At 38.5% G+C, this 27,907-nt stretch overlaps 1 protein-coding gene across 3 annotated transcripts in view; it reads right to left on the bottom strand.

The window, feature by feature from the left end:
• MYO16 (myosin XVI) overlaps positions 1 to 27,907 on the bottom strand; it is a 702,327-nt gene that overhangs the window by 346,180 nt on the left and 328,240 nt on the right. For all 3 annotated transcript variants that reach the window (XM_025364355.1, XM_025364354.1, XM_025364353.1), the window contains exons 10-11: positions 18,619 to 18,769; positions 7,725 to 7,835 (exon numbers count right to left, since the gene is read on the bottom strand). In XM_025364355.1, coding sequence (XP_025220140.1) covers positions 7,725 to 7,835; positions 18,619 to 18,769 — 262 coding nt within the window. The remainder of the gene's footprint in view (positions 1 to 7,724; positions 7,836 to 18,618; positions 18,770 to 27,907) is intronic.

The following is a 27,907-nucleotide window of genomic DNA, read 5'->3' as shown; positions in this document are numbered from 1 at the left end:
AAAAAGTCATTGCTCAACCCTCAGTTATTTGCTATGGATAAGTAAATATTAACTTCTTTCTCTCATCTAAAAATAGGGACTTGGTTGAGGAAGTCTACTCATTTATTCAATATTTATTGGGAATCTATTATGGGTCATACATAGCAGTGAACAAAATGAGAATTCTTTCCCTTATAGAACTTGCATTCTAGTGGGTATGGACATGAGAGAGAGAGAGAGAGAGAGAGAAACAGAGACAGAGAGAGAGAAACAGAGACAGAGACAGAGACAGACAGTCTGTGTATATAGGGAGAATCAGCACATGGTATTTATAAGAATCTAAATAAGAAAAATATACAGTATGTTAGAGAGTGGTAAGTTTGTGGAGGAAAACACATGAAGGCAGAAGGATAGGAAGTGCATTTTGCAATTTAAAATAGACTAGGGGGCTGGCCTTCAGAAGCAATGACACTGATATGAAGACCTGAAGGGAGGGAGGAATGGGCATATGGTGGTCAAATTATTCAGGCAAAGGCCTGCACAGAAGTGCCGGCCACACTCATGAGACACCAGGGCCAGCTATGTGGCCAGGGCAGAGGCACCCAGGGGAGGGTGCCAACATCTGACATCAGAAATTCAAAAGGCAGCGGGAAACCATTGTGGCTTTATGAGCCTTTCCTCAGACTGTGGCTTTACTGAGTGAATTGGGCATCCTTTTAGCAGAGAAGTGTCATAATGCAATGTACATTCTAACACTGTTACTCTGGCTTTTGTGTTGAGAATAGACAGAGGGGAAGTCAAGAGAAACTCAGACACTTATTTGCAGGACAAATAGGCATCTACAGAACTCTCCACCCCAAATCAACAGAATATACATTCTTCTCAGCACCATATCGCACTTATTCCAAAATTGACCACATAGTTGGAAGTAAAGCACTCCTCAGCAAATGTACAAGAACAGAAATTATAACAAACTGTCTCTCAGACCACAGTGCAATCAAATTAGAACTCAGGATTAAGAAATTCACTCAAAACCCCTCAACTACATGGAAACTGAAAAATCTGCTCCTGAATATCTACTGCTTACATAACGAAATGAAGGCAGAAATAAAGATGTTCTTTGAAACCAATGAGAACAAAGATACAACATACCAGAATCTCTGGGACACATTTAAAGCAGTGTGTAGAGGCAAATTTATAGCATGAAATGCCACAAGAGAAAGCAGGAAAGATCTAAAATTGACACCCTAACATCACAATTAAAAGAACTAGAGAAGCAAGAGCAAACACATTCAAAAGCTAGCAGAAGGCAAGAATTAACTAAGGTCAGAGCAGAACTGAAGGAGAGACACAAAAAAATCCTTCAAAAAAATTAATGAACCCAGGATTTGGTTTTTTGAAAAGATCAACAAAATTGATAGACTGCTAGCAAGACTAATAAAGAAGAAAAGAGAGAAGAATCAAATAGATGCAATAAAAAACGATAAAGGGAATATCACCACCGACCCCAAAGAAATACAAACTACCATCAGAGAATACTATAAACACCTCTACGCAAATAAACTAGAAAACCTAGAAGAAATGGATAAATTCCCGGACGCATACACTCTCCCAAGACTAAACCAGGAAGAAGTCGAATCCCTGAATAGACTAATAACAGGCTCTGAAATTGAGTCAATAATTATTGCCTACCAACCAGAAAAAGTCCAGGACCAGACAGATTCATAGCCGAATTCTACCAGAGGTACAAGGAGGAGCTGGTACCATTCTTTCTGAAACTATTCCAATCAACAGAAAAAGAGGGAATCCTCCCTAACTCATTTTATGAGGCCAACATCATCCTGATACCAAAGCCTGGCAGAGACACAAGAAAAAAAGAGAATTTTAAAGACCAATATCCCTGATGAACATCGATGCAAAAATCCTCAATAAAATACTGGCAAATCGAATCCAGCAGCACATGAAAAAGCTTATCCGCCAAGATCAAGTGGGCTTCATCCTTGGGATGCAAGGCTGGTTCAATATATGCAAATCAGTAAACATAATCCAGCATAGAAACAGAACCAAAGACAAAAACCACATGATTATCTCAATAAATGCAGAAAAGGCCTTTGACAAAATTCAACAGCACTTCATGCTAAAAATTCTCAATAAATTTGGTATTGATGGAACGTATCTTAAAATAATAAGAGCTATTTATGAGAAACCTACAACCAATATCATACTGAATGGGCAAAACCTGGAAGCATTCCCTTTGAAAACTGGCACAAGACAGGGATGCCCTCTTTCACCACTCCTATTCAACATAGTGTTGGAAGTTCTGGCTAGGGCAATCAGACAGGAGAAAGAAAGAAAGAGATTCAATGAGGAAAAGAGGAAGTCAAATTGTGCCTGTTTGCAGATGACATGACTATATATTTAGAAAACCCTGTCATCTCAGCCCAAAATCTCCTTAAGCTGATAAGCAACTTCAGCAAAGTCTCAGGATACAAAATCAATGTGCAAAAATCACAAGCATTCTTATACACCAGTAATAGACAAACAGAGAGCCAAATCATGAATGAACTCCCATTCACAACTGCTTCAAAGAGAATAAAATACCTAGGAATCCAACTTACAAGGGATGTGAAGGACCTCTTCAAGGAGAACTACAAAACACTGCTCAATGAAATAAAAGAGGACACAAACAAATGGAAGAACATTCCATGCTCATGGATAGGAAGAATCAATATTGTGAAAATGGCCATACTGCCCAAGGTAATTTATAGATTCAATGCCATGCCCCTTAAGCTACCAATGACTTTCTTCACAGAATTGGAAAAAACTGCTTTAAAGTTCATATGGAACCAAAAAAGAGCCCGCATCTCCAAGACAATCCTAAGTCAAAAGAACAAAGCTGGAGGCATCACGCTACCTGACTTCAAACTATACTACAAGGCTACAGTAACCAAAACAGCATGGTACTGGTACCAAAACAGAGATATAGACCAATGGAACAGAATAGAGCCCTCAGAAATAATACCACACATCTACAACCATCTGATCTTTGACAAACCTGACAAAAACAAGAAATGGGGAAAGGATTCCCTATTTAATAAATGATGCTGGGAAAACTTGCTAGCCATATGTAGAAATGGATCCCTTCCTTACACCTTATACGAAAATTAATTCAAGATGGATTAGAGACTTAAATGTTAGACCTAATACCATAAAAACCCTAGAAGAAAACCTAGGCAAGACCATTCAGGACATAGGCATGGGCAAGGACTTCATGTCTAAAACACCAAAAGCAATGGCAGCAAAAGCCAAAATTGACAAATGGGATCTAATTAAACTAAAGAGCTTCTGCACAGCAAAAGAAACTACCATCAGAGTGAACAGGCAACCTACAGAATGGGAGAAAAGTTTTGCAATCTACCCATCTGACAAAGGGCTAATATCCAGAATCTACAAAAAACTCAAACAAATTTACAAGAAAAAAACAACCTCATCAAAAAGTGGGCAAAGGGTATCAACAGACACATCTCAAAAGAAGACATTTATGCAGCCAACAGACACATGAAAAAATGCTCATCATCACTTGCCATCAGAGAAATGCAAATCAAAACCACAATGAGATACCATCTCACACCAGTTAGAATGGTGATCATTAAAAAGTCAGGAAACAACAGGTGCTGGAGAGGATGTGGACAAATAGGAACACTTTTACACTGTTGGTGGGATTGTAAACTAGTTCAACCATTGTGGAAGACAGTGTGGTGATTCCTCAAGGATCTAGAACTAGAAATACCATTTGACCCAGTCATCCATTACTGGGTATATACCCAAAGGGTTAAAAATCATGGCCAGGTGTGGTGGCTCAAGCCTGTAATCCCAGCACTTTGGGAGGCCGAGGCGGGCAGATCACGAGGTCAGGAGAGCGAGACCATCCTGGCTAAACCCAGTGAAACCACGTCTCTACTAAAAAAAAAAAAAAATACAAAAAACTAGCCGGGCGAGGTGGTGGGCGCCTGTAGTCCCAGCTGCTCGGGAGGCTGAGGCAGGAGGATGGCGTGAACCCAGGAGGCGGAGCTTGCAGTGAGCTGAGATCCGGCCACTGCACTCCAGCCTGGGCGACAGAGCAAGACACCGTCTCAAAAAAAAAAAAAAAATCATGCTGCTATAAAGACACACGCACATGTATGTTTATTGTGGCACTATTCACAATAGCAAAGACTTGAAACCAACCCAAATGTCCATCAATGATAGACTGGATTAAGAAAATGTGGCACATATACACCATGGAATACTATGCAGCCATAAAAAAGGATGAGTTTGTGTCCTTTGTAGGGACATGGATGCAGCTGGAAACCATCATTCTCAGCAAACTATTGCAAGAACAGAAAACCAAACACCACATATTCTCACTCACAGGTGAGAATTGAACAATGAGAACACTTGGACACAGGAAGGGAAGCATCACACACCAGGGCCTGTTGTGGGGTGAGGGCAAGGGGGAGGGATAGCATTAGGAGATATACCTACTGTAAATGACGAGTTAATGGGTGCAGCACACCAAAATGGCACATGTATACATATGTAACAAACTTGCACATTGTGCACATGTACCCTAGAACTTACAGTATAATAAAAAATAAATAATAAACACAAAAAACAAAAACCAAAATGCAAGTGCAAAATGCAATTGCTGTAGGAAGATATGTGCCTGGAGGCAGCAGTAGGGGTGGTCTTCTGTGTATAACTTGAAGGTAGGGCTGGTGACATGTGCAGGGAAATCAGATGTGGGGTGTGGAAGGAAAACCAGCATCAACAGTCTCACTAAGTGCATTGGCCCAAGAAGCGACAAGAGTGGGACTGTCATGAGCCAGGGTGGAAAGGCCATGAGACGTGAAGGTTGGAAGAGCTCAAATGACCACATTCGGGTATTAGAATTTTGAGATTTCTACTAAACTAGTGATTTTCTATTTGTGGGGAAGGATCACTTGCTTTTAGTTCCAATTAATCATGGACTGATACCTTTGTAAAACATAATAAAAAGAATTACTAAAAAATGTGATTAAAAGACATATGAAGTTCAAGCTCTGATTCTTATTAACTGCAACAGATAGGGATTAAACCAACAGACTGCTGGAAGAATTTCTATAAAAACACTTATTTCCATTACACACTGGTCATAAAAAATTCATATACCTACTAATCCGCAGACAGCACATTGGGAAGCACATATTACCATTTAATCCATAATGTTTAAATTGCTTGTCTACCCATTAGAGGTGATTTCAGACACCATAATGTACAACATTCCTATTATGAAATTGATCCTAATCGATTGAGCTCTTCTGTATTTTAGGAATTGAGCAGAAGAAACCCATGCCTCACACAGTGGCAAATTTATGTTATATGAACATTAGGAAAGCAGAGAGTAGTATAAATAGTTCAGGTGATCAAGAGAGAGGAACTGACTAGAAAACAAATTATTTAAGAAGATAGTCCACTGTGTGGAGGAGCTAGAGGCAGGAGTTTGATAAAAATGTAGGAAGTATTTACTGTTTAAGAGGGAAACAGCAGAAAAACTCACATAGCTAACTCCATTTTGTTAAGCGGCTTTACCTATTCTTGTACGTGGGCTAGGATCATCTTAAAGCACTGAGATAACAATGCAAAAATAGCAATTGTATAGTTTTTACTCTGGGATTAAAGGAGAAGTGCATAAGCAACTATGTTTTATTAAAGATTTCCAGGAAAGTTGTAGCCTGACAAGGACAAAGTTCCCAACTCCTTAGACCCTCCCTGGTCCCCAGATGTCTATAGTCCTTATCCACCTTTTGATACCAACACCCTCCTCTTCTGTATATGTCCCTCCCATAAACACTCTCCGGCCAGCCTGAAAAATTGGAGAAGGTACATTAGAACACTAGTTTACCATCTTCTCAGTTTTGCTGGCTTTCCAAATAAACCTACTTTTCCTCCCATCAACCTTGTCTCTGGTGTTTGGCTTTTGAGCAGCCCAAGAACCAGATGTTAACAAACTATCAACGAGTTACAGAATAACAAACTGTGATAAATTCTCTAAAGATAGATAGTCCATGATGATGTAATCTAGAAGCTCTGGGAAGGTTTACTTAAAGAGTGGATACTATTTGAGTGGGAGTTTATAAAGCTAACTATTTTATGGAGTAGAAATGTAACTCTAGGGGAAATAAACGAACAGAGAACAGTCTAAGGAAAGTCCTTGATGCAGGAAGGCAGGTGATAAGTAATTTAGATATAAGTGAGAAAGAGTCCTCAGTGACTGTTTGGGGCAGATCATGAGGATTCTAGTCTCTGGAATAGGGGTTGTGGTCTTTTTCCCATGAAAAGTGGTGGGCCATAGAGAAGATTCAAGACTGGGAGCTTTGAGATTACATTTGTGCTTTATAAAAATTACTATAGTTCATTGTGAGATTGGATTGAAAAAGAATGATGAAGCCTTCCCTAGAAAGTTAGTAGGTTGTTAGAGAAGGGAAGGTAATGGCTTTGATGAGGGTGCTTACTACAGGGGTGGAGAGAACCAGAATAAATGCATATTTAGATGAAATGTCACTCTAAAGGCACAAATGGGTAAAGAAAGACAAAACAATTTAAGCAATGGTCTTCTAGGCTTCCATAATTACGAGTAAAAAAAAAAATCAACGCAATACTGGGAAAAAGATGAAAAAATGGAATAAAAATACACACTTTACAAAAGTAACAGGGTGATAACAGAGACCAAAGTAATCAGCTCTTACCACTTTATGCCAATGACATGATTTCATTAATTTTGACAGAAGTATTTAATTTTAAGTGTATTTACAGTGGCAGGCAATTTATCTAAGCATTACGATGCTACATTGCATTTTCATAGGCTAATCAGCATTTGACAATTTATTACTTGTAAGGAAATCTCAGACTTCACATTTACATGAAAATTACTTAATCAGTTTCTCAGTAGGCTAGAAAACAAAAGTGTTATCAAAAAGGGACAGCAGGTATATGCATAATCAGATTTCTTTATAGACATTCTGATTGAATTGCTCTGTGCTCTGTGTAGAATATAACAAAATCAGAGAGTGGGAGAGAAAAAGAAAGAGAAAGAGATTGATTTTGATATTACAAGGTGTCTAAACTGTTATCAGTGTTGGGAAAGTAACACACAAATGAGGATAGAACCACAGTAAATAAATTCTCCATGCTGTCATTTGAGTAATATTTTTGGATTCTACTATCAGGAATCTGTGCATAAATTATTAACTTTACAAAGACATTTCCTGGCAATTCTGAGCCACAACAGTTTCTCTTCTCATGCAAATAGAGAGGCAGTCGTACATGCATAGTCAATGTATGCTCTTTTGCTTCCTGTTCCTGATCTAGCAGGTTCAAGAAAAGTAGAGGAGACAGACAGCAATTTTATAAGTCATATGCAGATCCTGCTGGTTCTAGCAAGCTCTTCCACAGCAATCATGACAACAGGAAAGTTTAATAGCAGTACTTGTGTCTGTCCGCAGGGTATTAGTTTATACTTAACTCCAAAATTTGGAACTGTGCTGAATTGGCTTTATAACTGAGCCAGAATGAAGCTAAACTCACCTTGAAAAATTCAACTTAAGCTATCACCATGACCAGAAGCTCCAGTGAGCCCTTTACTTGCAACATTTGAAGCACTGAAGGGTGATAAAAACATGCAGCAAGACAAAAGTAGTTCAAAAGGCAATTTCCAGGGCACTCACATAGATCTGATTGTTTCCAAAGCGCTTCTGAATCTCATAGAGCAGGCTGCCATCATTGAGCTCGCTGAGCGTTGCCAGGTCATCGTTTGGGGCAGGAGGCATTAGCTTGACCTGGGGAAGAACAGAAAGTATGATCAATTCTAATTGCTTTCCAGTCAACTTTCTTCACAGTTGGATGTTCCACTTTCAATTACCTGTCAACAATTTGAAGACAACCTGAGTTAGGAACTGTTATTAAAAGATGAAATGGTTCAATGAAAAAGAAAAAAAGGAATCCAAAGCCACAGAGCAATGTATTCAGATGAGAATTTTTGTGCTATACTCCCCAGCGTGCAGGTGCACACACCCTGTCTGTCAGCCCAGGCATTAGGTCTGTCAGGATGACTTCAGCATGTTGACTCTTCTTATTCCCTACTGATAATTTAGACAGCTCTGTACTGTTCTCAGTCCTCTGAAAGATAGGCAGTGGAACACCTCATATATTTGCAGTGTTCCCTAAGCTAAAGCAAAACTTTTCATGTTACCATTGTTGGCATGGTAAGGAAGAAATGTGTATGGAATTTAGATTCTGCATTCAGGTAAGACGAGGCCAGGTTTTAAAGGTAGACTCCAGATCTTTCTATTCTGCTCTACATTACTTTTAAGATTAAGGTAGCTATGAGATTAAAATAACCGTCATAAATAAAGCTTTCCTATTCAATTTAATATGTCATGAAAGTTTAAAGACTGTGCAACATTTCAAATAAAAAAGATAAATTTGGATTCAATTAAATGAAAATCCATTATTTTCAAATTAGAAATGTGCAATTTTAATTTTACGTACACAGAATATGCTCAGAAAAGTAGCCATTTGATGTAATATAGTAGGAGTGTTTTTTTAATATCACACACAAAGGAGCAAAAGAATAAGAATATTCTTATCAATCTGAGCTCTTTGATACTCCTAGTAAAGTTTTAATAATTATCATTTGTATTCATGTATGTATTCTATATTTGCATTTTGTATTTATATCTGTATTATATATTATTAATAGTATATACCATTGCTAAATAATTTGAACATAAATATTTCTGCTTATCTAGTAAATGTAGTGTAAAAAATACTAAACATTTTTAATAAAACTAAATTTAGGACTATCTTTTCTGATATTAGTGGATATTTCGCAAAGTATAATCTTTCCCATGAGTTCATAAAGTCGGTTTATTTTCTCCCTAGATTTTCAAAATCTAATGCATTAATAATAGAAACACAGGCTGGTGTGGTGGCTTACACCTGTAATCCCAGCACAGGGAGGCTGTGGCAGGTGGATCACTTGAGGTCAGGAGTTCAAGACCAGCCTGACCAATGCGGCAAAACCTCACCTCTACTAAAAATACAAAAAAATTAGCCGGGCATGGTGGCACACGCCTGTAATCTCAGCTACTCAGGAAGCTGAGGCACGAGAAATGCTTGAACCCAGGAGGTGGAGGTTGCAGTGAGCCGAAATTGAGCCACTGCACTCCAGCCTGGACAACGGAGAAAGACTCTGTCTCAAAAACAAACAAACAAAAATACACACACACACACACAAAATAATAGAAACACAAATTGAGTAGTGGGCATGTTGAAAGGTCAGAGTATTTTTTTTTATGAACTCTAGTTAGACTGGTGGCATGGCAGCAAGCTTTGTGGCACTGGAGTTCAAACCATTTCTATAAGCAGGAAACACAATATTGCAATAGATGCATGTTTACTAAAAACTAATTTGTAAAATATTCCATTAGCTGGGCATGGTGATGTGCCCTGTAGTCCCAGTCACTTGGGAGGTTGAGGGGAGAGGATTATTTAAACCTAGGGGTTTGGGTTTGAGGCTGCAGTGAGCCATGATAGTGCCACTACACTCCAGCCTGGGTGACAGGGCTAGGCCCTGTCTAGAAAAAAAAAAAAAAATCTAGATTTCAGAAATATCAACAACAAGCCTGTATCCCTCCCCACCAAGATGCACAAACTCAAACACCCTGAGTTCATTGTTTTAACTACTTTGCAACTTTTAAAGGAAACATATTTCCAAATATCTTTCAGCATTAACCTCCGCTAAGCATACAATATAGTTTTACTAAAATTAGTTATTTAATGTTGGGTTAGAGGCATAGCTTTAAGGCTTTGATGTGTCAGAATTATCTACTTGAATCTTTCAAGAGTTGCATCCAAACACTGGTACTTTTTGTTGATAAAAATAGAAGTCATAATGTTCCAGCTATGCTGGTGTTTCCTGGGTTGTCAAAACAATTTTGAAATTGTTTGATATCAACTTTTTAACATTATACACTGAGTTCCACTTTGCGGAGTCTCATAGGCACCAAGCGCTACCTAGACTGACAGGTCTCAGAGAGAGGCGTGACAATAGAAGAAGCCACGCTGCCTTCGGCATAGCCCTTAGACAAGGAACTGGTGGTCTTGATCCAGGCAGTTTTTAATTCTGCTTTCATCGGTCACGCAAATTCAAGTAAATATCTCAGACATTAATTTGAGCTTCCCTACTTCGAATGTTAGAAAATGCGAGCTCATCTACCTCTGAAACATCAATTATTTGTATTCAGCGGGTTGAACAACAGTGTTTAAACCCCAGTTGTACATCTTCCAATCTGTGAGTTCTTGAATAGTTTTCTATCTTAACATCATGAAGTTGCTTTTCATTCTCTATGTGATGAAAGATAGTATATGCTTCATAGAGTGGCTGAGGGAATTAAAAAAATGAGGGGAATTTGGCCCGGTGCCTCCTCTGCAGCTAAGTGTGCCTCATTAGTGCCCTTAGTAACACATCTAGGGGCCACGGAGACCATGTAACTTCCTACCAGCTTCCCTTGGGGCTGGGGGAGGGAGGGATACGAGTGAGTGCGGAGGGCCCTGGGGCTGTCCGCGCTGTTCTCAGCAAAGATGCTCAGCTTTCCTTTGCTTTAGGAATCAGAGTTCTCGTTCACATATTTCTTTCTGAGGAAGGTTCTTCTGCTGAATAACATTTTAAAACATTTTGGCATTCATTATTATAGCATCATTATTTAATGGATGAAAAACTTGAGGCCCAGAGAGGACATGAACTTTTTCTAGGGTCACACAGCTGATAAGTCAGAAGCAAAAGCTGGCATGATAACCACTGGGGAACAGGAGAAATTCCAGTGGATAATGGAAACATCTGATGACATCTATTCAATAATGGGCCAAATTTCCCCTGCTCACCTTCTTTGTCGGCCATTGTGCTAGAGGTTTAGCACAAAGAGGAAAAAAGGAATGATGTTTGTGACCTCCCCTCTGCGGGGGAGAAGTTAGGACAAAAATAAGAAATTACAAGTACAAAATGTATGTGAGGGGAAAAACAGGATGCTTTGAAAAGAGAAAAATTTTACTTTAGATGATCCGAGAAGTCCTCTTTGAAGAGGTCACGTTGATGTTGAAATTGGACATCATTTTAAAAAGCAGTCCTGTGGGATGTGGGGCGAGATGTCTCAGGGAGAGGGAAGGACATGGTGAGGGCTGTAAGGTCGGGAGGAGATGGGTGTGTGGGAGACCCCAGAATCTGCCCTGGTGTGGAGGAGGTGGGAGAAGGCAGCAGCAGGGGATATTGAAGGAGCTGGAAAAGCTTCCTGGGCCATGAGGAAGAGCTGCTTCATTCCAGGAATTAGTGAAAGTCATGGAGGGGACTGAGCATGGGGACCGCAAGACCAGTTTCACAGTGCTAAGACGACACACCGGCAGCTGCAGCAGAGAAAAGGCGGAGTGGTGAGACCAGCCAGCAAGCTCTAGAAAAAGGGGACCCAAGGAAGAGGCCACAGAGGAATGGATTGGACTTTGATTAATTTAAGAAAAAGAGAAGCTGCCATATGCAACTGTATGCAACTAAATTGCACTTGATTTCCTAACTAGAATTAATTTAGACAAGACTGAAGATTTCCTTATAAAGATGGATAATTTTACTGCATTCCAGGATCACAGACTGGAATGGTTGCCCTTGGATATAAAAGGAATCTAGAAAACATGTGCAATTAGGTAAGAATATATTTTCTAGAGGTGAAATAACTTGTGGCAAAAGTCCTTATGTTGAGAGACACATGAAAGGGAACTTTCACCATCAATTTAGGGATGGATGTAAATATATTTTCTTTTAAATATCTTTGCAACGTTTCTCCAAAGTACATAAACTTACGCACACATATAGACAACCCCAAAAGTGATGTAGGCATGCATGAATGCATGTACGAAAATTAATCCATATGCATATTCATACATGTACCTAATTTGATGTAAATCAGTAAATGATTGCAATAACTTTGAGTCATGCAAAAAGAAGGCAAAACTCTCCAGCAAGTTAGCATACATCTTCAACTCCCAAAGAAATCATAAAAAGGAAGAAAATCAAGAGCAAGATTTGTATTTTCTTCAGGAGTAATGATTTATGCTAAGATAATAAGATCCCTCTTACAGTCACGATGCTAACAATTTCAATGCAAATTTCTGTGTGCACATTTAGCAAAAACATGAATAGTACTAACAGAAGTTCTGCATTTGTTCCAGCAAGCCTGGAAGAGCTATCACAGACATCTCATTGGTATTCCTGTGGATTCTCGTCTTCAGTGGCACAGCTGTTACATGGGTCAGAAAGTGTACTAGGCTGACAGTAAAAATGTGACTACTCCCTAGCCTGTTTATAGTTACACAGAGGGGCAGATCCAGTGTGACAGTAGATCAAGGGAACAGTTCCTTGCATTTCTCACATCAAGATTCCAAAATGACCCGAAAGGAAGCTTTGATAATCTTAACCAAGGCTATCAAAGGAGCACATTCTTTATAGATTTCAAAAGCATTGTGACAGCTGATAAGTAGAAAGAAAAATAAAAAGTATGTCTGTGAATGTTTTTATGTTGCATTTGTAGGCTGAAAAGTAGGCACTACCAATGTCTGCCAAATAATTATAATAATAATCACCAGATAAGTACAAACTATTGCCTATCCTCTCCAAAACTGACCACTATGGTTTTTATTATATATATTTCCAAAAGGAGAGATCTAAAACGCAAGACAGACATACTTTAGAAATCAAGGAAGAATTTAGGGGAAACACTTTGAGAAATGTTTTGCGATCCAAAGCTAATTTAAGTTTTGAAAGTATTCTGAATTTGCTGATCCCTCGTCTCCATTGTGTGGACGCTGTTTTGGGAACCGTGGGCTTTACCATGTTGTCTTGTGTTTGCTTGTTTGTGATTTCTCTCTGGGAGGCTGGTAATACATGTCCAGGGAGTAGAAGCCCAAGGGGCAACAGAAATAATCTGACTTGTGGGATCAGGGTCACAGGATTTGGAGGAAGGCAGTCTAGGGGCAAACAACCCAGTATGGATAAGTAAAAAAAAAAAAAAAAAAAGGAGAAAATTAAAAAAAAAAAAAAAGACTATGTGTTGTTGGACGGGTACAGTGGCTCACGCCTGTAATCCCAGCACTTTGGGAGGCCGAGGCAGGCAGATCACCTGAGGTCAGGGAGTTTGAGACCAGCCTGATTAACATGGTGAAACCCCATCTCTGCTAAAAATACACAAATTAGCTGTGTGTGGTGGCAGGCACCTGTAATCCCAGCTACTCTGAAGGCTCAGGCAGGAGAATCGCTTGAACCTAGGAGGCGGAGGTTGCAGTGAGCTGAGATGGCACCATTGTACTCCAGCCTGGGCGACAGAGTGAGACGCCATCTCAGAAAGAGAAAAGAAAAAAGAAAAAAAAAAAAAAGAAGCTGTGTGGACCGGAATGACCAGATTAAGAAAGGGTGATCGCATGACACATACTTTACTTCGCTTCCCAAGGCTTCCACCCATGCCATGCCTGGACAGTCCTGTGTAGTTTTGCCCTCCTTTTGTTATTCTGCCAAGGTTTCTTAAATAGTGAAGTCTACCAGGTCCTTTCCCTTTCCCTTTCCCTGGGTGCAGATCTACATGCTTGCGTCTCTGTGGACTACAGGAAGAAAGTTTTAGCGAATCTTAGAAGCCTGCTGTGGTGCCACTAGAAGAGCACTGGATACAAAATAAAAGAAACATTTGTGATTCTAGACAACTTGTTTAACTTTTTGGTCAAGAAAAGGGTCACACTCTGTAGCCCATGCTGGAGTGCAGTGATGACATCCTAGCTCACTGCAGCCTCCAACTTTTGAGCTCAAGCAATCCTCCCACCTCAGCCTCCTGAGTTGGTGGGACCACAGGTGTGAGCCACCATGCCCTGTGCCATCATGCCCTGCTAAGTTTTAAATATTTTGTAGAGATGGGGTTTTGCTATGTTGCCCAGGCTGGTCTTGAACTGCCGACCTCAAGCAATCCTCCCACCTCAGCCTGCTGAGCGGGTGTGACCACAGGTGTGCGCCACCATGCCCTGCTAAGTTTTAAATATTTTGTAGAGATGAGGTTTTTCCATGTTGCCCAGGCTGGTCTTGAACTGCTGGCCTCAAGCAATCCTCCCACCTTGGCCTCTAAAAGTGCTGGGATCACTGGAGTAAGCCACCGCTCCCAGCCTGCTCAACTTTCTTGAGTTTAAGTTTGGTCAGCTTGAAACTCAGTTTGAAGCTTGAGTTTAAGTTATGTAGTGAAAGCAGTTAATAACCTGCTCACAGTGACATTTTGAGGATTAAGATAATGCAGCTGAAAGCATTTCTAAGCTTTGAAATGTTAACCAACATAACACACTATTTTGCATTATTATTTTCTAAAATCATCTATATTTACACTGAAGAGTATAAAGTCCTGTGGATATGCTGACTGGAACTACGTGAATTTATTTATTTATTTATTTATTTATTTATTTATTTTGAGACTGAGTCTGGCTCTGTCGCCCAGGCTGGAGTGCAGTGGCCGGATCTCAGCTCACTGCAAGCTCCGCCTCCCGGGTTCCCGCCATTCTCCTGCCTCAGCCTCCTGAGTAGCTGGGACTACAGGCGCCCGCCACTTCGCCCGGCTAGTTTTTTGTATTTTTTAGTAGAGACGGGGTTTCACCGTGTTAACCAGGATGGTCTCGATCTCCTGACCTCGTGATCCACCCGTCTCGGCCTCCCAAAGTGCTGAGATTACAGGCTTGAGCCACCGCGCCCGGCCGGAACTACGTGAATTCAGACCAGATCCCTGCAGGGAGTAGAAGACGTTACCGCTCTGGCAAAACCAGAGTATGTAATTCCTGTCAGTCACATACAGCCAGTCTATACGATAATAACAATACGAATAATACATCCATCTACTGTCATCGTCATAACAACCATACAAGGCTGGTCCTATGTACCCATTTCACACTTGAGGCTCAGCAAGGCTATGGGACTTCCACAGAGTTCCCGAGCTGCAGACCTGAACCACAGCAAAGCTGCGTGCTTCTTTCCCGCTTCTCTCTACCCCAGGCTATCATGGCTTCACTGAACGTAATAATCACTTGACTTCAATTTCAACCTTAAACCTAATTGAAGTAAAAATGTCTGAAAGAAGAGAGGGAGGAAAGACGGAAAATAAGAAATTAGGGAACCAAGAAAAGAAATGAAAAAACCCAGCAGGTCAGGGAGGGATGGGATGGGAAAGGAAACGAGGAGGGAAAGGGAAGAGAAGGAAGTCTTGCACATTATACGCCACTTACGAAACATTCTGAGTTCTCAGAGATAATATAAAAACAAATGTTAATTTTAGTGATTCTCGGAAATTTAAAAAAATAAAATGTCAAATCATGTCTTTAATATTCATTTACACAGTTACCATTTGATAAGACCTACACTTTGTAAAAATCTGGAAAGACAGATGCAAAGTAGTTTTTATTTTAAGTTTTTAAAATTTTTCCACATGATGTATTTATCTCTAAAATGTTAATCAGAGCTTTATGGCTTTGAAAAGTATTTTGGAAAGCTTTCCTATGAAATGTGAATATATAATCCATTCAGTTTATCACGCTGCTCTTCCCTGGAGAAAACTGTGGGCAAGAACATAGGAGAACATGATGGCATGTATACATGTACGGCATATTACCGGGTGAATATTAGATCACACAGGAGCATAAAGCTGGGTAGCCACCGTTCCCTCTCTATTAACCCATAAATAGAACATGGTTACAATTACTTTTTATGTCTAGGATACAATTATAAAAAGTCTACATTAAAACAGAAAAGTTAGCCTATGAAGATTACACTTGATATTCTTATGTCCTGAATGTCTTATATTTGAAGAATATTTTATGTCTTTTAGAAACATCTTATTAAATTACCACTTAAAAAGCAATCAATCTGCTAATCATAAATTGTTTTAACTTCACAGAGGGAGAAATCTCAGTACTCTGATGAAACGGTTGACCTAGTTTGCTCTTCTTTAAATAAATAAGTATCATTGTACTTACTACTGCTAAACTCAAACACCTAATTAACACAGCTTGAAAGCAAATTAATAGAAATGTACAATAATTTCACATATACACGTTGACTAAAAGTCATGCCATATCACTAATTGCATTCAAAAGTTTTTGAATGTTAGTTAATTTGAACAGTAGGAAATCAATTCGCCTGAGATTTTCCATACATTTCTATAAATGAATTAAGAAAAAATACTTCAAAACAATGCCCGTAAAAACAAAACTACATTTCAAAGTAATCTTTAATTTCTCTAGGTCATATAATGAATAACATTAATTTTCCCATTCTTAGTAACAAATTAAGGTATGAGGAAAATAACTCCGTAAGTTTAAAAATAATATTCAATTGTTGGTCATACTCAATTTTTTGCTCACATACCTATTCTACTAGAATCCTATGATGTAATATTTTAATCAATAAACAAGCTATTGAAAAAATGAAATATTTCCCCTCCCAAAAGGAAATACATGAATATACACACACACACACACACACATATATATATATACAAACTTTGTTAAATCTAAAGGTGAGCAGTAATGGTTTTATATATAACACGAGAAAGCAGCCCATAAGACTTTACTCAAAGTGGCTGCCCATGAAAAGAAACAGGAAACAGAACTCATTCTTGAGTTTCAACTGTTGTAAAATAACTCAGAAATTTGTTTCCTCAACACTCACTGCAAACTAATTTGAGTCTTAAATATCTGTAACGAAAACAAAAGCAAGCTTTTAGATTACTAAATTTACGGGCGTAAGTGTTAAAATGTATGAGGAGTAAAAGGGTGTTAGACACTAGTTAATTAATAGTTATTTTTCCTCTATACAGGATACTAATTACAGAACAGTATTAAATCATAACTGGAAATGGAAAGTTATATCAGACATTAAAGTACACAAATTACATGACTCAGAAACACGTGGAATGTCAAAAGAAGTTAATAGGATCCTTAAGAAAGTTAAGAATATTTTGCCAGGTGCGGTGGTTCACACCTATAATCCAAGCACTTTGGGAGGCTGAGGTGGGAGGATCACCTGAGCCCAGGAAATCAAGATCAACCTGGGCAACACAGTGAGACCCTACCTCTTAAAAAAAGAAAAAAACACACACAGAAAAAAAATGTCCGAGCATGGTGGCACACACCCTAGTCCTAGCTATCTGGAAGCGGAGGCAGAAGGATCAGTAGAGCCTGTGAGGCTGAGGCTGCAATGAGCCATGACTGTGACACTGCACTCCAGCCTGAGTGACACAGCAATGTTCTGTCTCAGAAAATATATACATATTCTCTCTTAAATTTTACCTAACCTTTGATTTGTCTAGTACTGTGGACTCACTGTATTTCTCCAAATTCATATGTGGAAGCCCCCATCCCTAATGCAACTGTATTTGGAGATAGAGCCTATAAGGAAGTGATTTAGGTTAAATGAAATCATAAGGGTGGGATCTTGATCCCACAAGATTACTCCAGAGAGTGTCCTCTCCCTGCTCCTCCCTGCCTCTCCCTCCTTCCCATTCTCCCTGCCTCCTTCTGTCCACCCTGCAAGGACACAGCAGTGGGAAGGTGCCCTGCACCTTTAGTCAACCTGCACCTTGACCTTGGACCCTCAGAATCCAAATGCCTCCACGACTGTGAGAAATGCATTTCTGTTGTCGAAGCCACCCAGACTGCGGTGTTTTGTCATGGCAGCTTGAGCCGATGAATACACCTGCTAAAATTTAAAAGTGTTTCAAATGTTTTGCTTATCTGCTTTAGTTACTTGAAATAACAAAAATTACTAAAATTAAAATTAAATTTTAAGAAGATCTTTAGGAAACCTGGCTAAAATATCTATAAGATATTAAAAAATAGATACACTGAAGAAGGCTATTTTCAAGGATGCAAGTTATTCTGCCACTTATAAAACAGAAATATACAAAAATCATTTATTTCTGTGGCCATAATAAAAACATTAATTTCCATAACTCCAAGCTCATTCCCCTCTCCCACTTCGAATCCAAAATTACCTCTCATAACTTGGGCACCAGACAAGGACACATATGCACACGCAAACACACACACACGCAACGTAAACACACAGACACACACAAATACACATGCAATGCATGACCACCGTTACTTTTAAGAATAAATGATTCAGTGACTGGTTTTCCCTTCTTGTTCGTAAAATATTTGGATCATTGAAATAAACCAAAAAACACAGAATACATAAAAATCAAAATAATGACAAATGACTCAATTGGAAATATTCAAGAAGTAATGAGCTGGCTGAGTTTACATTCCTGGTATATAAGTCAACACCAAAATTCAAATTGTAAAGCACAATAGCAATTATGCGTGTTGATCAGCAGAATGCACTAATTGTTTATGAAAACTGCAAGCAAAATATTAATCTAGGCATTAATTTGTCTTTGAATATAAATTAGTGCACACTTGTTTTTGAAATATGTTGGATTTTAATACATGACTTGATATGAAAAAGTACTGGTAGACATGCAGTAAGGGAGTGATTACCTGCTCGGGTTTGGTGGAACCGCCCATCGTGGGGTTTTCGGGGGTGCTGTCCTGAGACTGCTGCATACACAAACCTTTCGTTGCATCTTTGAACATAATGTCTTTTTCCAACAAACTGTCTTGCTTGGCAATTGGTAACACCAGGGGACTGCTAGAGGAAAAAAAGTCAATATTACAATTAGTCTCTTTCTAATGTTTTATCAATTGAAAATTACCAATACAGGATAGTTGGACTATAGATGGTGATTTTATTCAGATAAGAAATACTTCTTATAAACTGCAGGAAAAAAATTAATAAGAAATCTGTAAATTTTAAAAAAATTAATTCCAAACTTCAATTTTAACTTTAAAAGAAAAAATATATACTTATTTGAACTCCAGAAGAAAATGTTTACAAATGTATATCTGACGATAATAGATGAATCAAGAAACAATTTAAGTGCTGAGATTGAAATGCATGGCTGAACTAGACAAGATTTAACATTTAAACGCAAAAATGGATTGCAAACAACTGAATAAAGGCGTAATTGTATAATTAGTTTAAAAATTACTCATTTAGGATTTAAAATACAAAATCGTGGACAAAATTTCAAGTTTGTAATGGAATAATAACATGAGAATTAAAAACAATAATATCTTTAAGTACTGCAACATTACAAGCAGAGTAACTTTTGTTAATTCTATACAGCTCAAACAAAGCCAAAAAATAAAAGATACTTAACTTTTTATTCTTCTATTTACTTTATTGCCAAAATACAGTCATTATTTTATAATGTTCATTAAAAATAAATAGAAAATAAATTGATAAATGTTGCATCGTATCACTGAGATTTAAAATGTGCCTCCTGAATTGTTACCATATAAGCAGAAATGCATGTGTATTTAATCAAGTGCAATCTATGTAAACATAATTATTTCATGTAGTCTACCATAGTCACTGGGATTCTAACTAGAGCTAAGTGCAATTTTTTTGCCTCTTTTCAACTTCTATTTATTGAGGTTTAGTTTACGTACGGTAAAATTCACCCTTTGTTGTTTAGCTCAATGAGATTCGACAGATATACATAGTTGCATAAGCAAAATAACCAGCAATGTATAGAATACTTTATCACCTCCAAGAGACCCTTTGTGTTCCTTGGAGTCAATTATTATTAGGTGAGTTAGTGGCTTCTCACACTGTGATTTTTATTTGAATTTCATTTTCTTATTTTAAAATACTTATTAAATAAAAATGGAATATATTTCGGGTGTATAATGTGGTGATTTGATATAAATTTTGTAAAGGAAACTACAATTCTATTAATTAACATATCACATTAGATCTCCAAAATTTGCTCATCTTACGATTTAAAGTGCGTGCTCTATGACTGACACCTTCCCTTGCTCCGACTCTCCAATACCTGGCAGCTACCGTTCTACTCTCTGCTTCTGTGATTTTCAGGTCTTTAAGAGTCCACACATAAGCAAGATGATGCAATATTTATCTCTCTGTGTCTGGCTTACTTCACTTGGCCTAATGTCTTCCACGTTGATCCACTGCAAATGATAGAATTTCTTTTTTTTTTTTTTTTGGTAGCTGAATAATATTCTGTAGATACATACCACAATTTCTTTATCCTTTCACCTGTTCATGGGCCTTAGATTGTTTCCATATTATCATTATCGTGAACAATGCTGAAATGAACATGAGACGGTACATACCTCTTTGAGATCTTGATTTCATTTCTTTTGAATAAAATATCCAGAATTACAATACTGGATCATGTGTTAGTTCTATTTTTTAATTTTTTGAGGAGACTCCATACTTGTTTCCGTAGTGACTATACCACTTTGCATCCCCACAAACAGTGTTCAAGGGGCCCCTTTTCACTATACCCTCACCAACACTGGTTACCTCTTGTCTTTTGGATAATTTTCATCCTTATAGATTTGAGGTGGTATCTTGTTGTGCTTTGAATTTAAATTTCTGTGATGACTAGTGATGGTGAGTATCTTTTCATATACCTGTTGGACAAAATTGTATAACTTATTTGGAAAAATGTCTATTCAGGTTCTTTGCTCATTTTAAAAACCTAAGAGTTGTTTTTACAGTGAGCTTTGTGAGTTCATTATGTACTTTAGTTATTTATCCCTTAATCATATATATTTGCACATACATATGCACATACACGTATATACCTAAGTATACAGTTTGCAATTATTTTCTCCCATTAAACATGCTACTCTTTCATTTTGTTGATTTTATTGTTTTCTTTGCTGTGCAGAAGCCTTTTAGTCTGATGTAACTGACTTACTTTTTCTTTTGTTATCTGTGCTTTTTCTTCTGGTGTCATATCCATAAAACTCATTGCCACAAAAGTTGTTGAGGAGCTTCTTTTTTTTTTTTGAGGTTTATGGTTTTAAATTTTATATTTAATTCTTTCATCCATTTTGACTTAATTTTCTACATGGTGTAAGACAAGTGTCCAATTTCATTCTTTTGTATGTGAATATCCAGTTTTCCTAGTACCAACTATTAACTTTCTTTTCCCCATTGCATCTTGGCACTCCTGTCAAAGATCAGTTGACAATATATGCTTAGGTTTATTTCTGCACTTTCCATTCTGTTCCATTGGTCTATGTGTCTGTTTTATTGCCAGTATCATACTATTTTGATTACTATAGCTTTGTAATATAGTTTGAAATCAGGGGATGTGATGCTTTCAACTTTGCTCCTTCTGAAATAAATAGCTTTTGCTATTTAGAGTTTTTGTAGTTCCATAAAAAGTTTCTCTTCTTTGGTAAAATGTGGGCTCAAATCTTTTGACTATTTGTATTGGTTTCTTTTTTTTCAGATTATTGACTTTATATATTCTGTATCCAACTCATTTATCAGATAAGCTCTTGGCAAATATTCTCTCCCACTCAGCATCTTTGTACTTTTATTTGCATAATTGTGTTTCAAAGAAAAAAAATTCTCTTACAGTTTGTGTTTCTGTGACTTATCTAAGTTCCTTTCCTAACCCAATGTCACCAAAAATTTCTCCTGGGTTTTACTCTAGGATCTGTACAATTTTAAGCTTTACACTTTGATCTACGATCCATTGTGAGTTGCTTTTTGTATACAGTGCTACATATGAGTTGAAGTACATTATTTTCTGATATGGATGTCGAAATGTTTCAGCATTGTTTTTTAAAAAATGACTTTCACTTCCATTTAGTGGGACACATTTTTAAAAAATAAATTGATCATATCTGTGTGAGTTTATTTTGGGACTCTTCAGAATGTTTCATTGATATAATCATTCATTATCATTCATTGATATAATCATTCATTATTAAATCAATACTACACTGTCTTGATTCAAATATCTTCTCATTTAGACTTGAAACCAGTCATGTGAGTTATCCAACTTTATTTTCACTTTGAAAATTATCTGGCAGTCTTTAGCATTTTCATATACATTTTGAATCTGTTTGTGAATTTTTACAAAAATACCTGTTGTGATTTTGATTAGCATTGCATTCAATTGATAAATCAGTTTGGTGAGAATTGAAATACTGACAATGTCAACTTGTGTCATGCATGAAAACAAGTACCTTTATTTTGATCTTTGTCAATTTCCCTCACCAATATGTTTTAGCTTTCAGAATGAAAATCTTCCAAATAATTTTTAGATTTATTCTTTTTTATGGTTTTATGAATGTATTTTAAAATTCCAAGGCTGAGTGTAGAAGGATTGCTTCTACACTCAGGAGATTGAGACCAGCCTGGGCAACACAGGAGATTGAGACCAGCCTGGGCAACACAGTGAGCCCCTTCTCTACAAAAAGTAAAAAGTTAGCCAGCTGTGGTGGTGCGTGCCTGTAGTCCCAGCTACTCAGGAGGCTGAGGTGGGAGGATCTCTTGGGTCCATCAGGTCGAGGCTGCAGTGAACTGTGATTGCATAGGTACACTCCAGCCTGAGTGACAGAGTGACACCTGGTCTCAAAAAATAATGAAACAAATGAGTAAATAAAAATAAAATTCCAATTTCCATTTATTGAATTTTAGTATATAAATACACAAATGATTTTGTATATTAACCTTCACATAGCAAGAAGAGAATAAGCTGAAGGGTTGCTTTCAGTAACCACCACAGTCTCATCACTTTGCAGCCCATCTCTATGCCCTGCCTTGCAACTGAACCATAGAACCTAGGAAAGCATGAATAAAAAAAGAGACTAGCAAATAGGCCAGGCCTGATGGAAAGGCAGGAATATTAAGAAATAAGTTTACAGAAATGCAAGGTCAGTCTTCCTTATTTTGAACTCTGGATGATGTTTTATAGTGTTTGAGCCAATGAAAATACTTGCACATATGTGAGGGGACAGAGGATCATATATTAATATGAGATAGCATGGCATAGTACAGATGTATGGGCATACATTTTCAAGTCAGTAAAACTGCCATGTTTGATATCTGGTTATACCACTTTGGGTGAGTTATGTAGCCATTCTGTAAAATCAAACTGCAAATGGACTATAGTGAAGGACTAATAACATAATGCACAAAAAGGGAGTAGCACCATGACTATGGCCATAGCAGGCAGTAAAACCAGCTGTTGTTTGTATGTGTCTAGAACTGTCAAGCTTCTGAGATTTCACCCTACTTACAATCTAATAAGTTAGTTTGTTACTATTCCATGGTTAGTTGCAGAAGACAAGAGTTCCCTGGACAAGAGATAAAAGACTTTATTACTCAAGGCAGACACAGAGCTTTATGTTTGTATCAGTTCTTCTGTTTATATTTGTCTTCTTATGGTTATATTTGTCTTCTGTTCCATGTAGTGAGGAGGGGGAAGTAGGAAGAAAACAATACAGTTGGATCTTAATGGATGCCAACACTAGAGAAAGTGCTGTTACAGGAGAGAAAGCCAGGTATATATCAAGTATCTTTTGAGCAAGCAACAAACATTGCATCAAGGAGCAAATAAGTCAGTCCCTTCTTTTGGGAGTGAATATGATTCTTTAAATTTACTCAGTTGCCTATGTAGCTATCTACATACGCCTTGCAGTCTGACAAACTGAGCAAAAATGTGAAGGATGCTCATGGATCAAGGTAGACGGTTCTTCTCAATAGTGTAGTTATTAATTGGAAAAAATTTACTATGAAAAGAAAAGGCTTATAATGCTTATAAAAATTTCATAGCCAGATCTGCTTGATACTGCTGTGATTTGAATATTTGTCGCCAGTGAGGCAGTATTGAGAGGTGAAACCTTTAGGAGGTGATTAGGTAATGAGGGCTCTGTCCCCATGAATAAGTTAATCAATTCATGGATTAATAGATTATTGGGTTAATGGATTAATGGTTTATCATGAGAGTGGGACTGATGGCTTTATAAGAAGAGGAAGAGAGACCTGAGCTAGCACTCTCAGCCCCTCATCATGAGATGTGCTGTGCCACCTTGGGACTGTGCAGAGAATCCCCTCAGCAAGAAGGTACTCACAAGATGTCACCCCTCAACCTTGGACTTCTCAGCCTCCAGAACCATAAGAAATACCTTTCATTTCTTATAAATTACCCAGTTTTAGGCAGCCTGTTATAGGCAACAAAAAATGAACTAAGACAAATGCCATCAAATGATAAAATATTACTTCCAAAGAGACCTTCTTTCTTCCACAAGCACCACTGGGACAATGCCTGTCTGCTGTAACTTCATTCATCATTCACAGAGTTCCCAAGAATATGTTCCATGCTTCTTTGAAACAAAACCCCTTCACATATTTTAAAAAGTTATTATGGTGTGTCTGTGTATGTGTGTGTGTGTGTGTGTGTGTGTGTGTCTATATATGTATATATATATATATATATATATTTTTTTTTTTGAGACAGAATCTCACTCTGTCACCCAGGCTGGAGTGCAGTGGTGTGATCTTGGCTCACTGCAACCTCTGTCTCCCAGGTTCAAGTGATTCTCCTGTCTCAGCTTCCTGAATAGCTGGGACTACAGGCATGAACCACCATGCCGATCTAATTTTTTTTTAATTTTAATTTTTACTAGAGATGGGGTTTCATTATGAAATTCTGAGGCCAGGCTGGTCTCAAACTCCTGTCCTCAAGTGATCCACCTGCCTTGGCCTCCCAAAGTGCTGGGATTACAGGCGTAAGCCACCATTCTTGGCCTTTCTCTATTGTTTTCTATAATTTGAGTGAACTATCTGCAAAACATTATATTAATTATATGACATTTAATATGTGATAGTCTTCTGTTCTAAACACTCTACATGTATTAAATTTGCTTCATTTTCACAACAACATTATAAAGTGTTCATTATTTTATAATGTCTATATGTTTAATGAATGAGCGAACTGAGAGCACAGAGGAGAAGAACTTGCTCTGGACACACAGCAGGTGCTACTGGAGCTGAGGTTTGAGTCTGTCGGATCTAAGCTACAGAACCTGTGTGCTTACTCACCTGCCACACTGTCTACATCTACTCTCATATCATAAAAATATTTTCTGTATTTTTCTTCATCTATCAATCGTATTTTCTTTCTTCTTTGTCAGAGAGTTCTATAAACAAAAGGGAGGGTTTGCATATACCAATTTTTTTGAGTCTAGGGTGATTAATAAAAGAGTAGATTGGTCAAGGTCCAAACAAAGAAGATAGTTTATGAAATACAAAAAAGATCACCAATTATAAAGATTTCTTTAGAATAAATATTTAGAAGAACTGAATTTAGTAAAATAGTTGAAATAATCCTTTTATATCTCAAATCTAATTGCAGTATCACTAGCAGACTCCATGAGAGCTATGGTTGGAAAAAAGATTGGCTTAAGACTATGGAGACATCATTCTAAATCAGATTTTACCTCAAGTTGGCTGCCACCTGAACTTTTAAGGCCTGTGAAATCTCTGGGTCACAGCTTCACCTTTGCAAAATGCAAGAGTTAAACTAGGTAATATCTAAGTGTATATCAAGCCCTACAGTTTTGTATTCTTAATAAATAATCTCTACACATAGAACTTTTTACCTGCATCTCAAAAATAAGTCACTAACTCACTTAATTACATCATAGGTTATATAAGATATACCACTAACAATAATCGCAAAGAAATAGTTACAGAGACTCTCTGTATTTGCACACTGTTTGTGTGCTGCTATAAGGACATACTTGAGACTGGCTATGTATAAAGGAAAGAGGTTTAATTCACTCACAGTTCCACATGGATGGGGAGGCCTCAGGAAACTTACAATCATGGCAGAAGTCACCTCTTCACAGGGCGGCAGGAGGAAGAATGAGTGCCAACAGGGAAATGCCAGATGCTTATAAAACCAGCAGAACTCATGAGACTCACTCACTATCATGAGAACAGCATGGGCAAACCACCCAGATGATTCAATTACATCCCACTGGATCCCTCCCATCACACGTGGGGATTACGGGAACTGCAATTCGAGATGGTATTTGGGTGGTGACACAGGCAAAACATATCATTCTGCCCCAGCGCCTCCCAAACCTCATGTCCTTACATTTCAAACATCACGCCTTTCCAACAGTCCCCTAAAGTGTTTACTCATTCCAGCATTAATGCAAAAGTCCAAGTCCAGAGTCTTATCTGAGTCAAGGCAAGTCCCTATCATCTATGAGCCTATAAAACTGAAAGCAAGTTAGTTTCCTCCTGGATACACTAGGGGTACAGGCTTTGGCTAAATAATCCCATTCCAAATGGGAGAAATTTGCCAAAACAAAGGGGTACAGGTCCCATGCAAGTCCAAAACACAATAAGGCAGTCATTAAACCTTAACATTCCATAATGATTCTCCTTTGCTCCATGTCTCACATCCAGGTTACAATGATACAAGAGGTGGGCTCCCATGGCCTTGGGTAGCTCTGTCCCTGTGGCTTTGCTGGGTATGGCCCTGCACCTGGCTGCTTTCATGGGCTGGTATTGAGGGTCTGCAGCTTTTCCAGGTGCGTGGTGGAAGCTTTCAGTGGTTCTACCATTCTGGGGTCTGGAGGAACATGGCCTACTTCTCACAGCTCCATTAAGCAGTGCACAAGTGGGGACTCTGTGTGGAGGCTCCAACGCCACATTTCCCTTCTGCAGTGCCCTAGCAGGGTTTGTTCCTGCAGCAAACTTCTGCCTAGAAATCCAGATGTTTCCATACATTCTCTGAAGTCTGGGCTAAGTTTCCCAAACCTCAATTCTTGACTTCTGAGCACCCACAGGCCCAACACCACATGTATTCCACCAAGGCTTGGGGTTTGCACCCTCTGAAGCAAGGCCCAAGCTATCCTTTGGCCTCTTTGAGCTGCATGAGGCTGAAGTTGCTGGGGTGCAGGACACCAAGTCCCTCAGCGGCACACAGCAGTGAGGTCCTGGGCTCAGCCCACAAAACCATTTTTGCCTCTCAGACTTCCTTGCCTGTGATGAGAGGGGCTGCTGTGAAGGTCTCTGATATGCCCTGGAGACATCTTCCCCATTGTCTTGGTGATTAACACTTGGCTCCTTGTTACTTACGCAAATTTCTGCAGCAGTCTTGAATTTTTTCCCTAATAAATGGGTGTTTCTTTTCTACTGCATCATCAGGCTGCAAATTTTCAAACTTTTATGCTCTGTTTCCTTTTGAACACTTTGCTGCTTAGAAATTTATTCTGCCGGATACCCTAAATCATCTCTCTCAAGTTCAAAGTTTCACAGATCTCTAGAGCAGTGGCAAAATTCTGCCAGTCTCTTTGCTAAAGCATAGCAAGTGTCACCTTTGCTCCAGTTCCCAGCAAGTTCCTCATCTCCATCTGAGACCACCTCAGCCTGGACTTCATTGTCCATAACACTATCAGCATTTTGGTCAAAGCCATTCAACAAGTCTCTCAGAAGTTCCAAATGTTCCCACATCTTCCTGTTTTCTTCTCAGCCCTTCAAACTGTTCCAGCCTCTGCCTGTCACCCAGTTCCAAAGTTGCTTCCACACTTTCGGGCATCTTTACAGCAGCACCCCACTCCCAGCACATATTTACTGTATTAGTCTGTTCTCATGCTGCTACAAGGACACACCTGAGACTGGGTACTTTATAAAGGAAAGAGGTTTAATTGATTCACAGTTCCACATGGCTGAGGAGGCTTCAGGAAAATTACAATAATTGCAGAAGGCATCTCTTCACAAGTTGACAGGAGAGAGAATGAGTGCCAGCAGGGGAAATGCCAGATGCTTATAAAACCATCAGATCTTGTGAGAATGAGTTCACTATCAAGAGAACAGCATGGGGGAATCCGCCCTCATGATTCAATTACCTCCCACCAGGTCTCTCCCAGGACATGT

The sequence above is a fragment of the Theropithecus gelada genome, chromosome 17, assembly GCF_003255815.1.
Source record: "Theropithecus gelada isolate Dixy chromosome 17, Tgel_1.0, whole genome shotgun sequence".
Lineage (NCBI taxonomy): Eukaryota > Metazoa > Chordata > Mammalia > Primates > Cercopithecidae > Theropithecus > Theropithecus gelada.
Note: the sequence above shows the minus strand (reverse complement) of the source record. Positions and strands in the feature narration are given on the sequence as shown.